The sequence below is a fragment of the Taudactylus pleione genome, unplaced genomic scaffold (genome assembly GCF_031769625.1).
Source record: "Taudactylus pleione unplaced genomic scaffold, aTauple2 ptg000154l, whole genome shotgun sequence".
NCBI lineage: Eukaryota > Metazoa > Chordata > Amphibia > Anura > Myobatrachidae > Taudactylus > Taudactylus pleione.
The window spans coordinates 35,015,423-35,030,907 of record NW_028284556.1 but is presented as its reverse complement, the minus strand read 5'-3'; the positions used below and the strand labels follow the sequence as shown (position 1 = coordinate 35,030,907).

At 44.5% G+C, this 15,485-nt stretch overlaps 1 protein-coding gene across 6 annotated transcripts in view; it reads right to left on the bottom strand.

The window, feature by feature from the left end:
• The window catches only part of LTBP1 (latent transforming growth factor beta binding protein 1), a 514,666-nt gene that overhangs the window by 80,804 nt on the left and 418,377 nt on the right, over positions 1-15,485 (bottom strand). For all 6 annotated transcript variants that reach the window (XM_088474432.1, XM_088474435.1, XM_088474434.1 and 3 more), the window contains 4 exons: positions 13,994-14,113; positions 13,156-13,281; positions 11,533-11,655; positions 672-794 (listed from right to left, as the gene is read on the bottom strand). In XM_088474432.1, the coding sequence (XP_088330558.1) occupies positions 672-794; positions 11,533-11,655; positions 13,156-13,281; positions 13,994-14,113 (492 nt within the window). The remainder of the gene's footprint in view (positions 1-671; positions 795-11,532; positions 11,656-13,155; positions 13,282-13,993; positions 14,114-15,485) is intronic.

Below are 15,485 nucleotides of genomic sequence, written 5' to 3'. Positions count from 1 at the left end.
GTCGCAACATCGGCTCCTACCCTCTTGGATGAGCAGTCTGCTGCTGCCCATGCTGCCACTATTTGCACTGCAGGACGAGAGGAGGAGACAGAAGTCCCTGGCAGCTCGGTCCTGGCATCTGCTCGATGGATCTGGCAGGTGGGATTGAGTATGCGCAAAACACCAGCTTATAAGGAATACATTGGTTGCAGCCCCTAGAAGCCGGGTAGGTCTGCCAGAAAGGCAGAGGAGTAGCTACCCCTTTGAAAGCACTCTCGCTCTTAATCGCAGCCCAGACTGGCAGTTCCAGGGGGAGAAAACACCTCCCCCTGGGACTGTCTGTCCTGTATGTCAAGAACTGAAACCGGCTCACTGAGGTGGTGGATTTTACCCTGCAACCCCCAGGTAAAATCCACCACTCATTAGTTACATATCCCAACTGTGAACTCTCATGGTTTCCCGGAGGGGGAAATGCAAAAGTTAGCAAATATTCCTCTTTAATAAATAACTTATAAAGTTTATCAATAAGTACATTTACCAACCAATCAATATTAAAAACTAGTGCCTTTACAAAGGAATATGACAGATAAATTGAGAACTTTAAAAATCAACATATAATTCTTATATGTAATTACATAGCTCTATATGTGATGTTATCAACCATACAGTATGTGCTGGTGTACATGTCTTACCTTCACATTGGTCCCCAGAAGCAGACAGTTTGTAGGCTTCATTGCATACACATGTGAAAGATCCCCGCGTGTTTCTGCACTGACCATGACCACACAGACTTGTATCTTGGCATTCATCAATATCTATTCAAAGATAAATTAATTAGAAGACAATGAAGAAAGCTTTTTTTTTTTAGTTTAAATATATTTAATTTTCTTCACCATCATTTTATGTCCTTTTTCCATATCAGTAACAGTACCTAACTATGCTGCGATGTCTGATGAAGTGCGTAGTTATAATCCAAAAAGAAATAACAACTGGTAGACTTTATGTAAAACTCCATATTAAGCACCTACAATGTACATAAACTTGCCCATGGTAACTAACCAAGAGCCTGATTCAGCTTTGGGAATAGAGTAAGAAAAAGCAAGTACAGTAACTATTAATTAAATGTGCAGACAGATTTATATTTGGTTGGAGTGTTTCCAAACTGACATCTAAATTTCAGTGTAAAATAAAAATGTGCAGTATATGTGGGCTACATGCAAAATCAGCCAATATTTACCCTACATGCAAAAACAAGTTTGTATTTGCACCCCTTGCATTGCAACATGGTTTGTCCAGGTTGCCAGTTACTTGTTATATCTTACTCTATTACCAAAGCTGAATCAGGCCCCATGTTGGATGACATTGTGCTCTCATTTGCCTGCTGAATGTGCAGAACTTCTGTTATCCAGGAGTAAAGCCATGTCTACCTTTAGTAGTTTATCTTTGCTGTACCCTGAGTATGAGTGTTTTATTCCTGTTCAGTGCATACGTCTGTGAGCATTACAACATATGTGTATTGGTGAGAAATATCCACAATCCAGCCTTCCTATACACCTGGAGAAGCGTACAAAGTTTAGTCTGTTTCTGCCGCTCTGTGACTCCTTTCATACACAGTGATTGCCTTCACGTGAGCCCCCTACATGTGAGTACTACATTTTAGTAATATTATGCATTTATTACGGAGACCTTAGTTAGGAGCCCATGTCCAACTTCCATTTAATTTTTAAATAGTATTTTTTTCCTCATTTGTACAATTTTTTCCAACGTTTTCATGCATTCCTTGTCAGTGACTTTATTAACTGTGGATTATGTGCCCACAATCAGAGTTTTTATTGTTTGGCTCTTGTTTTATTGTTCAAATAAAGAATGTTTTACGTGGGATGTAGTTATAATCGACATTGGTAAAATGTTTGCATTGAACAAGTCGGCATGTGCAGAATGTAGACATGTTCTCAACATCTGAAATGTCGACGAACTGTGTAGACCAGCAGCGGAGGGTTAGGGTTAGGTTACGGGAGAGGAGGGTCAAGGTTAGGCATAAGGGGGAGTATTAGGGTTTAACTACAGGAGGGGAGGTTAGGGTTAGGCACTAGAGGAGGATTAGGGTAAGGGGTTATGATTAGAGACGTACTCATAATCGGAAGCGCTGCTGGATCTGCCTGAAGACATCACCTAACCGCCAGACTCACCTTACCAGGTAACTCACCACTAGAGCACCAGGGACGTTTTGTCAACATTATAATCATGTTGACATTTCATCAGTGGCAACATGATGAATGTCGATGGGGTCACTGTCGACATGCTGCATGTCTACATTATGTCTACCTTATATTGACATTCTCATGTTGACAAAATAATCCACACTTGTTTTACGTATGGTTGAACCAATCTGATTTAAGGTTTTAAGGATCATTAAGTCACTGGCTTTGTCATTGGCTCTCAGCGGTTTCACATTATAAAAGTTTTGAGTCACATGATGTAAATACAGAAATACAAGAGCACAGATTAAGTCATACAACTTCTGCTTTTGTGCTGGCTGATACAGATGACCCCCAATGAATTACTTAAAAATGACCTAGTGTATTATGAATGAGTGGGGTGTCTTACTTTAGTACATATACTGGAGGATTTTAACGAGGCTCATGAGGAAAGAATTCTATTGGAGAACAGCATCAAATCAAGAGGACATACGCTAAAACAGGAGGTAAATGAAAGTTTGAGGAAGAATGACTTCACTAAAAGGGGTCCCAGATACAGTATGTAGGCTAGCTTTGCAACAGAGTGGTAGAGCCTGACACCATAGGGGAATGTAAATATTGCTGAGATAACCATAATGCTAACCTAATTATGTAAAAAGCTAAGGATCAAACATATTCTGAGATCTTTAGCTCTAAAAATGGATGGCAGTGGGATTGTTATCTGCTGACACGTGCTGCGATTTGGTAGCTTTGAGGGTGTTTTCATGTGACTTATTCCTTTAAAATGTGTTTTATTCACAGCTTGATGCGAATAGGACACACAAGCAGCTTCTGCTGAATAAAATGATATGCAGTATGCCTATACTGTATTCTTGTGCGACTGCGACTGTATCTGCATGCAAAATGCTATGTTACAGTGTCACAGCTGCTGACATAGTAATGTAGCATTTCGCATGCAGATATCGGCTTGCCGCATATCAGCATAACCTGCTTGTGCTTCCTATTCGATTTGCGTTGCAAATTAAATAAATTTTAAGGAAAAAGCTGCACAAAAAGATGCTCTGCGCTACCTAGACGCATGGCGCTCACGCCTTATGTGTAATGCAACTTGTAGCGCACGGAGGGTAGATGTACAGTATGTGGACACATTTGTATATTATAAGAAACAATTGTACATTGGTAATGCTGTCTTGGTTAAAATTGCCATTACAGTATATGGTCACAGCTTACTTTATTAACTTCTTACAGTATATTGTTATATGTACAGTAGGGGGTGCACCAGCCCATGTACAGTATATTGTTAATGGTCTATTGAAATAGATTACCGAAAAATGTCCAACATCTCAGGCTCATGCATTTTTATTAGGCAAAACCTTAAAACAGTTATTCTAGTTTTCCCATTATAATGTCGGACACATCAGCCTGTAAAGAAACTGTGAATATTGTATTTGACATTTTAATACCCTCAGGATATCTCCACAGACATGACTGAATGATCCATTGTTATAACTACCTGCACCGAAAATAAAATACTGTACAAGACAAGAATGGTCATAAGCTCAATGAAACATTAGAGGGTTCCTCATGCACACTGTGCTACACTACTACACTTCAGATTTATAACATATACATTTTAGTTTGTTACCTATATTGATGGGTTTTAGCATCAAAACAGAGTATAACACTTTATGTCACTACACTAATGGGGGGTATCCACTTGTAGATGTACAAACGAGAGCACGATTACGACATTTCAATCGTGCTCTCGTTTGTATAGCTAGTGATGTGCCTACACTGAACGTTCACTCGTTCAGTCCCGGCACATCCCTCATCCCCGCACATGCTGAACCTGACAAGATCGTCAGGTTGACCAGCCTGTACGGGCGATGTCAGATGTCAGAAGCGACCAGCGGCCACGCGCATCGCTGGTTGCTTCTGACCAAAACATGCCCGATGCATGCACGATGCATGCGCGATTTGCAAGCAATTGCACGATAACGATGTTGTTATCCTGCAATCGCTTGGCTAAATCGCTAAGTGGATACCCCCCTTTAAATAGTCACATACACCCATGATAACAGGTTTTGCCACTGGTTAATTCAATCTAAATACATACAGTACCTGCAGTTTGTAAATACTCTAAAAATCTAGAACATTATTACACAACTGCACATTTACAGGAAGACTCACAGGAAAATACAGGGAAATATTAAAAACTGTGAAGAAAATAACATTCATAGTTTCATGATATTGCCACGGCAGGTGCGATGCCATACACAGCTGCTATGCCAAAATATGCAAATGTCGCAGTCACTGGGATATGTATTGAGATCCCCTCCGGACGTCTTTAGAAATCCAAGTATCTACACTGGAACCATACGAGATCGCAGACGCAGGCTGTGACATGTCCTGAAACGTTTGCGACACGCCTGTATTTTAGCTGGCTCTCCCCGTAACCATCCCCATACGCTCCCTGACTATCAATCACACTGTGAAGAAATACTCCGTGCGAGCAACTATGGTAATGTACCTTGATGCATGCGCAATGTGACGCAGATACATGCGCAGATGGCCGATAATCGCTCGACTGTGAAAATAGTGCACAATTCTGGGTCAGGCCGACCGTGCATTTTTTATTTTTGCCGATATGGCGCCTACTTTTCTGCATTTTGTAACCATAATTTGATATAAAACAAGAGATATGGTAAGAACTTACCTTTGTTATCTCTGTTTCTACGAAGTCCATAGGGTCCACAGGGTTGACCTTGGGGTATAGGTTGGGAACCAAATCCGGGCACCACGCAGTTAAAGCTTTTAGCTCCCAGGATGCACTGGGTCCACTCTCCCTATAACCCCACCCCCAAGCCAGAGGCACCTCAGTTTGTAAGTAGCCAAAGGCCGGAGGAGGAGAGAAAAAGAGAGAGAAAACTGGAACACTCAATAACCATACTCACAGAAATGGGAGACGGAAAACCGGTGACCAGCCACACAGCCCATATGAAGCCAGGTGCGTCAGGGCGGGCGCCCTGTGGACCCTATGGACTTCGTAGAAACAGAGATAACAAAGGTAAGTTCTTACCATATCTCTTGTTTTCTACTTCAGGGTCCATAGGGGGTCCACAGGGTTGACCGTGGGGATGTCCCAAAGCAGTTCAACCAAGGGTGGGGACGCTCCTGTGCTGAGAGGAGAATCCGTCGCCAAAAAGGAAGCATCCTGAGAGGCAAAGGAAACCAATGCCTAGAACCTTAAAAAGGTGTGGACAGAAGACCACGTGGCCACCTAGTAAGGCAAAACAGCCGAGGCGCCACAGCGAGCCGCATACGAGGGTCACATGGCCCGAGAAAAAACAAGCAGGAAGGCCTACCCATGGGTAGGCCCCTGAGGAAGACCTACGAGGCCATCCAGCCAACATTTGGTTATAGGCCGGCCATCCTTTCCTGTGAAAACCAGAAATCTCAGACCACCAATAAGGAGTCCGATTTCCGTAAGGAACCTGAACGGATCACATAAATCCAAAGAGGCCAGACCACAGTCAATGAGGCCACACCAGCCGAGAGGACTGGGGACAGAATGGCCGTATCATAAGTTCCAGAATAATATGGAACCTGAAAACCACTAAGAAGAAACACAGGGCGAGAGCAACTCACACCCTGACATGATGCCCTCCAGAAGAGGGAGCCACATGAGAACGCTCCCAATTCAGACACTCTCCTGGTTGATATAAACACCCTGAGAGAAAGAGAGAGCCTAAGCAATAGACCATGTAATGGCTATCACAACCAGCGGTTCCATTGACTGTCCCCGGAGGTAACGAAGAACCACTACTTACTCCCAAGGAGTCCCTAGGGAGGACAAATGGAGGCATAATCAAGAAAACACTCCAAAGGATGAACTGGATACCAGAGTGGAGCAATTCCATATCTTAACCATACTGACAGTGTAGAGATCCGCACTGTCAGGAAGACCAGGCCAAGTGTGAAACCCAAGCCAGCCGGAAGGAATGCCAGAATATCTGGAAATCCTGGACACCAGAGGATTGTATCGACAGGTACAATACCATAAGATTTATGGCTGCCACAGTTTGTGGTAGGTCCCAGCAAAAGCTGATCCATGTGCTCTAATCATTCCAACGATTACAAAGCCAGGGAAGCCGTAAGACCACTGTAAGGACACAGTCAAAGACAAACGACCCAGGTCCAAGGCAAAACCAAGGACCCTGAGACAACAGGTCCGGGCAGTGAAGCATCAGGGATGGAGTATCGATGTAAAGACTCCGAAGATCCAAGTACCCCTGACATCTGGGGCAATCAGGAGCCACCAGCAGCAAAGCATCTCCGTCTCGATTGAAAACACTTCCAAAGACCTCGAGGAAGAAGGGAGACCGGAGAACACAGGTACACAAAGTGGAAGGACCACTTCACCGACAAAGAGTCGCTGAAGGTTGCTTCAGAATCCCCAGAGCTGGACTGTAACACCATAGTGTGATAAAGTCAGAAGGCCATGAGGGTCACCTCAGGGGGGCCCCCCCTGCTCACCAGGAGATGAAACCTCTCTTGGGGAAGAGACTAGTCCCCGGGATGCACGTCGTGACGGCTGAGGACTCCCGCTTCCCAATGGAGAGCTCCTGAAATGAACGCTGCAGAGATGGTCGGGAGGAGACCCTCGGACTATGTCCGAATATGTGACATACCTGTCATTGCCACCCAACGAACAGTGTTGCTAAAAAGGAAGCCACTGTCCTGACCCTGTCGGACTGAACCTTTTCAGGTTCACCGGGAAACAAGAGTTATGCCAGAGTAAGTTAATTGACAGGGTGGAATCGACAGACGTCCAACTGCACTGAAAAGGATTCGATCCAGACACTGTCCATAGCAAAGAAAACCCTGGACGAGATGGCCATAGCCACCCGGACAGGGACCGACTTGCCTCCGGAGAGAGCATCATCGTTTGAACAGTTATCCGACAGAAAAAACTCGTTCCATCTGGAGATGAGCCAATTATGGAAAGGCCTGGAATGGAACTGAGCCCATTCCACCATGCATCCCAGAGTGTAAAGACATCTGTCGACTGCGCAGACAACCATGTACTCCTAATGGAAGAGTGGAGATTCCGTCTTACGCCAGAAGAATTCTCAGATTCTGAGAATCCAGCAGGGATCCTAGATGAAGAATACCCAGAGAGGGATGCAGGGAGGACTTTTTCCCCGTTGATTAAACGTCTGCACCCTGAAGAAGCCACAGTCATCCTGACCTGGCTGTAAAGTACCCCGGTGATCCCGCTAAGAGCAGGAGGCCGTCCAGGTACAGGAGCATTGGGATATACTGAACAGAAGAACTGTCAGAAAATCCAAAACGCTGGTAAACCCCTGTGGGGCTGAGGACAGTCCCAACAGGCAGAGACGAAAAATTGTAAGTGTTGCTGTGATACAGCAAACCTCAGCCCATGCTGAGGAAAGGTCTCTGTAAGTACCCGTAGGCACGCGTCCTGTATATCCAGTGATACCATAAAGTCCCCAGGTTCCAAACATCGTATGAGGGAGCATAGGGATTTCCTCCTGAGCCCAGGTAGCTTTAGGAACTGGTTCAGGGAATTGAGACAGAGAATAGGCCAAAGAGGACCATTCAGCCACCGCACCAGAAAGAAAGCAGAACAACCAGTCCCTCACTGAGATAGTGGGGATGGCCTAATTAGCTCCGCTTACCGCAACAACTGCATAGCTTTCTGGATCTGTAAGGCCCTTGTAAAGAGGCCGCCTGAGCAAAGAGGGCGTACCCTCCTACCCACGTAGCCGCGGCAACTTGACACTAGTACCGGGCGAACTGAGAAAATCGGTATCTCCCAGTTGTAGGCCTAGCCCGTCAGGCTGAAGAGATATCCGTAGGTTCAGAAGCAGGATCGGCTGGCAGTCCAGGCCTGCTCGGTACTGGATATGTCGGCCCTTGTAGATGCCGACAGTCTACGAAGAAACAGACCTTTAGGCTGACCCAGAGGACAAAAAGACTTAACAGACTTAGTCTGAGGCCTTGTAGTGGGCATAGCTGAAAGCGGTAAACTTGTCGTTAGTAATACTGCCAATGTTACTACAATCTTGTCAAGGTCAGGACCAAACAATATCAACCCTAAAGATGGTATCTGCACCTCTGCATTCCCAGAGCGCAGCCATAGGGTATTACGGAGGATACAGTTGCAGCCGGAACTCTGAAAGTTAGGAGACTGGTATCCAATATAGGCATTTCCACCTATGACAACTGCATATATTACGTGAGCGACCAAATACATTTGAACCCCCGACGTGTTGGAGGGGAAAAAACGTTACAAATGCATCAACCCAATATGCAATAGTAGTAACCAACCATGCTATAGCCATGGTAGGATGGGTAACAACTCCTGAAAGCAAGTATACTGATTTCAGGCAGAGTTACCACCTACGGATCCGAAGAATCCGACCACGCAGGAATGGGAGGCGTAGTAACGTCTGTAATCAGACGAGTAACACGCCCATCCACCCCAGGAGGGGCTCGTGATGACCCTCAGGGAATTTGGGACAGGAGGCCAAACACTGTTGTAACACCTCCTATCTGGCAACAGCCAGAGTCCCGCTATGCGATCCACCCGCTAGTCAGCAACAGGGAACCCGAAGGCACGCAATACTGAGGGTGTATGATACAGGTGCAGGTCAACATTCACTCTAACCAGAATGGACCTGCTACCAGCCCTAAAGCAGGGATAATAATACCTGAAATAGGCTTCCCCCCGTGTAAGAGGGATAGAGCCCCAAACAGTATCCAGTTCACGGCAGAGCCAACTGGGAAGTAACCACAGGGCGTCAACCACGCCAATTAGCGTTTCGTAGAAAACGACATCCACCCAGGGTGGCTGTTGTGGTAATCCCTGCAAGGGGAATGACAGACTATTGTGGCACCAGGGGGAATTCATATACTGCGAAAAACCCCTGCAGGGAGCGGTAGTCTGTGTCACAGGGGAAGAGTGCAAGAAGCTGCGAGATACCCTGAGATGAAAAGGGCAGTATGGTGAAGTAACCCCAAGTGAGGTACAACAATGGGGCCCGCCCGGCGATCCGCAATTGAGAGGATCCCGAGAAAACAAACCGCCCAAGGGGGTCGTGAAAGAGGCCAGCACCAGATGACGCCACATACAGAACCCTTTATGAGTCAAATCCTCCGCACTAACACCTGCAGCACATGACTTGCAGGATAGTAAAAATGGGTGCAGTATAACGCTCTATCTCCTGGTCAGACATATCTGACCAACCCTCTTGGCGGAAATATTAAGCAGCACTATACTGGTCCTGACTGATGCCAAAAATTAGCTGCAGGGACCCATTTTCAGCATATGCAACACACAGTTCCATCTAAAATATGGCAACTTGCAGCACGCAACAGTATGTGACAAACCACACAAATATTAACCAGTATATAAATGTGAGGTCTCAGAACCACCCTAAGTACAGCTGTATTAGGGCAGATAAAGAAAAGGGATAGATATACACTGACAGGTGAGAGAATAAAGTACAGACAGTCAGCACTAGCATAAGTCACATACAATGCAGATATATACATATATACATAAACATGTCATATAATATACTGCACTATTACACTGCATTCAACTGCCCAGATCCAGTGTCTGGGAAGGCTACAGCGCTGTGTACACTGACCTGATGGTGAGGTACGCAGGGGGACTGGACCAACTGCCATCCTGAGAGATTTCTGCTGCACCACAGAGATAAAATGGCCGCTGGAGACCTCAGAGGAAGCGTGGCCCGCGGAGGAAGCAGCTCAGCGACGCCAGACTATGGATACTGAAAGGCGCGCTGAGCTGAGGGGAGGAGCCGCTGTAACAGGGAAGGCTGCCTCCCCTGGCCGGCTATTAACCCCCGGGACGCCGGCTCCCTGCACCGATCGTTAAGTCCCTGGTGGTCTAGTGGACACACGGGGTATGGGGGGCCCGCCGCCACTGCCGGCGCCTCCGGTCTGTCCCCTGAGACCGGAGGCACAGGACTGCATTTGAAATGCGCGGATGGTGATCCGCGACCTTACCTGCTCCCCGTGGATCCGGCAGCAGTCCTGGGCGCCCACAGAGTCCGGCTAGTACAGACTCTGGGGTCCCGCTGAGATCCCCAGATCTGTACTGGCGTCTCAGCACCAGCGGGGTGACGGAGCGGCAGCTTAGACGTCCTATGGACAGTCCGACGCTGCCGCTCTGAAGAGTCCAAAGTCCATGGAAAAAACTTTGTCCCTAAAAAAATAAAATAAGCTTAGGGGCTGCTAATCAGCTCCCCCTGCGCTAACGGTGACCCGACTCCGGCCGGGCACCAACTGAAACTGAGGTGCCTCTGGCTTGGGGGTGGGGTTATAGGGAGAGTGGACCCAGTGCATCCTGGGAGCTAAAAGCTTTAACTGCGTGGTGCCCGGATTTGGTTCCCAACCTATACCCCAAGGTCAACCCTGTGGACCCCCTATGGACCCTGAAGTAGAAATTACTTATATAAGCAAAGATGGCAGTGTTGCCTGCTATATTATCAATTTAATAACAGGATGCCTATTAGTAAAGTACATATTTATGAAGAATAATAAATGTACAAATGTGTCCTCATGCACTGAGCGTCTTTAAGCCATATGACATGAGTCACCCAGTGCGGCTGAGGCGCTAAGAGAGGAATAGCGTACCTATCTTGCATCTTAGTCACAGCGCAGACACAGCGAAAAGCTGCTCACAATGTACACGAGACGCTAGACTATGACTTTAACTGCACAGGAATTGGTTTAACACAAGTACCTAGTTGCAGATGAAGCACAATGGTACTTAGCATGAAGAAAATCTGTAGCCAATCACATCAGAGCTCTTTTACACAGATTCAGACTCAACCGCACTGAGATGTACAAATGTCACAAACCCCACTGCTCAGTGTAAGCTAGTAATGCAGTTTTCTCACATTCAGTTGTTTTATTAGGAAAATAAGATGCACATTTTGAGTGAAAGGAGCTTGGCACAGCTAAGTTGCACGGGACCTGGCACACCGAGAGGGACTATTTGGCGCGACTGAAGCTACAGTATAAAAGTACACGTCTATAATGTTATCTCTTAACTATTTACTATTAACAGTTGTCATTAACTACACAGGGGCAGAACAGTGCATGACTGGCCACTGTGCCCTTGCGGATTGGAAGTTTGTATCCCCTATTAAAGCACCTGGAATGCTGCCTTGTACCATTATATGATCAAGTAGCTCTTCTGGAGGATTACAGGATCTGTGTAATTACACTATTAAGTCTGCTGTCACATATATAACATACAGATGGTGGGAAATATATGCCATCACATTATACATACCATCACACTTATCCCTAGCCGGGCTCAGCTGATATCCCTGGTTGCAGGAGCACGTGAAGGATCCCTCTATGTTTTGACACTTCCCATTCAAGCATAAATTACCAAGCTGGCATTCATCTATATCTACAAAAACATATGGTGCAAAACAATTTCTATTAGTATACATGTTCTATGGCAATGCATCAAACAGCAGCCAGTGAAAACCACTGATAAAGACAAGAACTCTTGCTAATGTCTCTTTTCAAGAGCAGACTAAATGATGGATAATTACTGCAGTAATAATTGCTGTAATAATTGCTATTTATTTATTAGAAACAAATTTCTTAGAAACAAATATAAAATACTGTTAGTGAACATAAACTAATATTATTATCGGTATGATAAAATCTTATTTGGACTGGTTTGCCGTTGAGTTTTTAAACACTGACTGCAATAGGGGATGCGGTCATAATCGCGACCACGGAGATTCTGTTGCTCAGAATGCCAGCACCGGAATCCCGACACCTGTCAGAATCCCGGCGCCAGCATCCTGATCGCCGGAGTCCAGAAGGTAAGTAGTGGGGCTAGGGGGAGGGTTAGGGTTTAGGGACTAAGGGGGGAGGGTTAGGTTTAGGGTGCGGGGAGGGAGAGGTTAGGTTTATGCACTAGAAGGGGAGGTTAAGTACAGGCATCGGGGAGTGAGGGTTAGGGTTAGTGTAGGGAGAGAGGGGGGTTAGTACACCGACCAACAGGCACTCGGGATCCCGTACCCAACCCCTGCAATACAGTAGACAACTGTACTTGAGAACTATAATGCAATAGCATCAATTACTCTATGTAAGAAATATCACTTTCCTCCCATCAGCAACATAAATGCTCAGCATGCTAAGGCTGAACGATGGATCAGCCGATCACCCAACAAATCCAACAATTTGGTAAGTGTTCTGTACAAACGAATTGTGCATACACACTTACCAATCTGCAGGTCCTATCGCATGGCCACATGAACCGGCAGTGATGTCATTATCGGTGGCTCCTGTGGCCAGTGTACCGGTCGGTCAGTGGGTCGCTGGTACATACAGGCAGATGTACAGATGTTTCTGTAAGATATATCGGCATCTGCCTGCTGCAAGACCAACGTGATATGTCTGTGAATGACGTTGTTCACAGATATATCGGCTGTACACACGAGCCAATGTATTTATCGATATAACATTTGTCAGCTGTACAAACTATATATATATATCACTTATTGTGTACCCAGAAGGAGAAAAAAAAACTAGAAATAAAGACAGATCATGTAAGTGCCAGTTCATTCTTTTTGTAATCTGGCACTACAGCATGTTCCATATTTAATAGTTCTGAGCAAGTCTGTCTTTTTGAAAGATAGGCAAGATCCTGTGCTAGGAAATCTTTGATCTAATTGTGAAAGAAGAACAATCTGTTATCACAGTTGGACATCAGAACGAGTACAGCAGTCTGAGACATATAGACTCTGAATTACATGGGCCTATTTCTGGAGTGACTGCAATCCCCAGTTCCAGTTTCTGTCCAGTACTAAATCTTTATCCAGCTTTAGAAAAAACAATCACACAATTAAATAAATGAAAACAAACGCAAGGCTAAATTGGAACACTTAATTACCAATGCACTGTTTGCTGTCAGAGGTTGATTCATATCCTGTTCGACACGTGCATTTGTAAGATCCCTCTAGATTGAAGCAGTTACCATTGGCACAAAGCGATGTGTCTTCTTGGCACTCGTTGATGTCTACAAGTAAAACAAAAAATGAAGGTTAATAATAAAAAAATAAGGTACAAATATGCAGACATGTAGGAATGACATTTTCATTACACAGTCCAGCACAATGCCAATTCATTTATTTTCAGTCTATATATGTATATAATCTGCTTTCAATTTTCATATTTTTATGAAAGACTCATCAAGTTAATGATGGCTTTGTTGCAAGCTTGCAAAAAGTAAGAGTTTAAAAACAATATTATTAATACAGAAGAGTTTAATAGCAGTAATACTTTTTTGCGAAAGCAAATGAGATACCTATGACTCTTATGATTAATTGCTTATTCCATCAGCGATTTAACAGTTGGGTAATTAACTAAGAGATAATGAGGTTGATGTATTAAGACAAATATGGAGGAAAGTGCAACGTATTCCCACTCTTTCCTTCACATCTGCCTCCTCTCGTCTATGTACTAAGGAAAATATGGAGTAGGAAGCAATGCATTCCCACTATATTTGCCTCCACTTTTATAGCTGGTACTCAAGGAAGAGTCATGGCAATGAGACTGATCATCTGACATGTGTGTATGCCTCTCTCTTGCCTCCTCTGTGCACCAAAATCCTTCATCTGCTCTATGATGGCGAAGGCCAGTCGTGCTCCATTTCACATAATTCACACATTTAATAAGTGACTATGAAATAAGACCAGCAGGGCTTCAGGATAATGTGCTAATGAACTTACCATAGCATTTACCATTAAAACCTCTATATCCTTCAGGACAAGGTATACATGCATATGAGCCATGGTTATTGACACATCTGTCATACGGACAAGTGGATTGGATCAGGCACTCATCGATATCTGTCAGAATAAAAAAGTCTTTGACATATTGATCTACCATTTCTGACAAGTAAATCTTAGCAGCAGTTAATATCACAGTAGCACAACAGCGGAAGAGCTTAAAAAGCGACATATTACTAAAAGTGTATAGATGCAAAGTAATAGTGTTAGACACTAGTTCCCTAAATCATACTGTATTTCTTGTTCGCTTACACCCCACATTGACCAAAGTATATTTCCCCTATCCATAACTTCCTTGTTTGCTACAGTATATACCAAGCATCTGTGATTGGCTCTCATAGATAAACAATGGAACTACATACACACAGCATGGGCAAATAAGTAAAATGGGAAAAGAAGTGCCATGTTATTCTTAAATATATGACTGTATAATACATGGCAGTATTTAATAAAATGTATTCTGTACATATGGAAAAATAGAAAGCCTAGTATCATGCTCCATATCCTCCATCTCTCAGTGCAGGGAGGGGGCTATGTTACCCAAAAAGACATATCACCACTTTTGAATCCCTGTGCCTAGACAATCATCCACTAAAGGCCTGGTGTTAGGAACTTAACCTAACTTGCTATGCAGTCAGAGATTCTCATGAGGGGGCCATTGGGAAAGTGACTCGGAGAAGACTTTGGACACATAGGGGTCTATTTACTAAACAGTGTTAGGAGGCAGAGTGAAAAGTGACAAAGTGCCAGCCAATTATCTCCTAACTGCCATCTCACAGGCTGTGTTTGAAAAATGACAGTTGGGAGCTGATTGGCTGGCATCTTATCACTTTTCACTCTGTCTCCTAACGCTTAGTAAATAGACCCCTAAGGATTGGAAGGAAATTAGGCAAAACACAGCTTCTAGTTCTAGTTAAGTGAAGATAAAAGAAAATGCTTAAAAGCTTCAATTATGTTGGGTCTTTGTTCCATCTCAACTACATACATTATCCCCCAACACTGTATATGTATGCTGTAAAAGCTGTGCTGAAACATGCTCGTTCAGCCACATTTGGTGGCACTGTCCTAAACTGACCTATTGAATCTAGAAGTTCCTTTCTCTCTCAGATTAATCCTCCAGCCACTGAACATCCTTTTGGCCACCAAACATCAAAACAAATTAGCTTGCCATATTGTTTCGGCAACAAAATCAGATCACAACATCAGCTCCTTGCAATCAGTTCTGGATATAGCCTAGTGGTATTACCAGATTAAACTTTTGACAATTGCCAGTGATGTTGGGCAGCAGTTGGGGTGACAGTTGGTGTGGTTCCCCTATTTGAATATTGGGCTGCGCTCCTAGCGACTGTGACACTGTAACTTAGCATTTTGCATGCAAATACACAAACAGTCACACACAGAATATAGACATGTTGCATATCATTTTAATCAG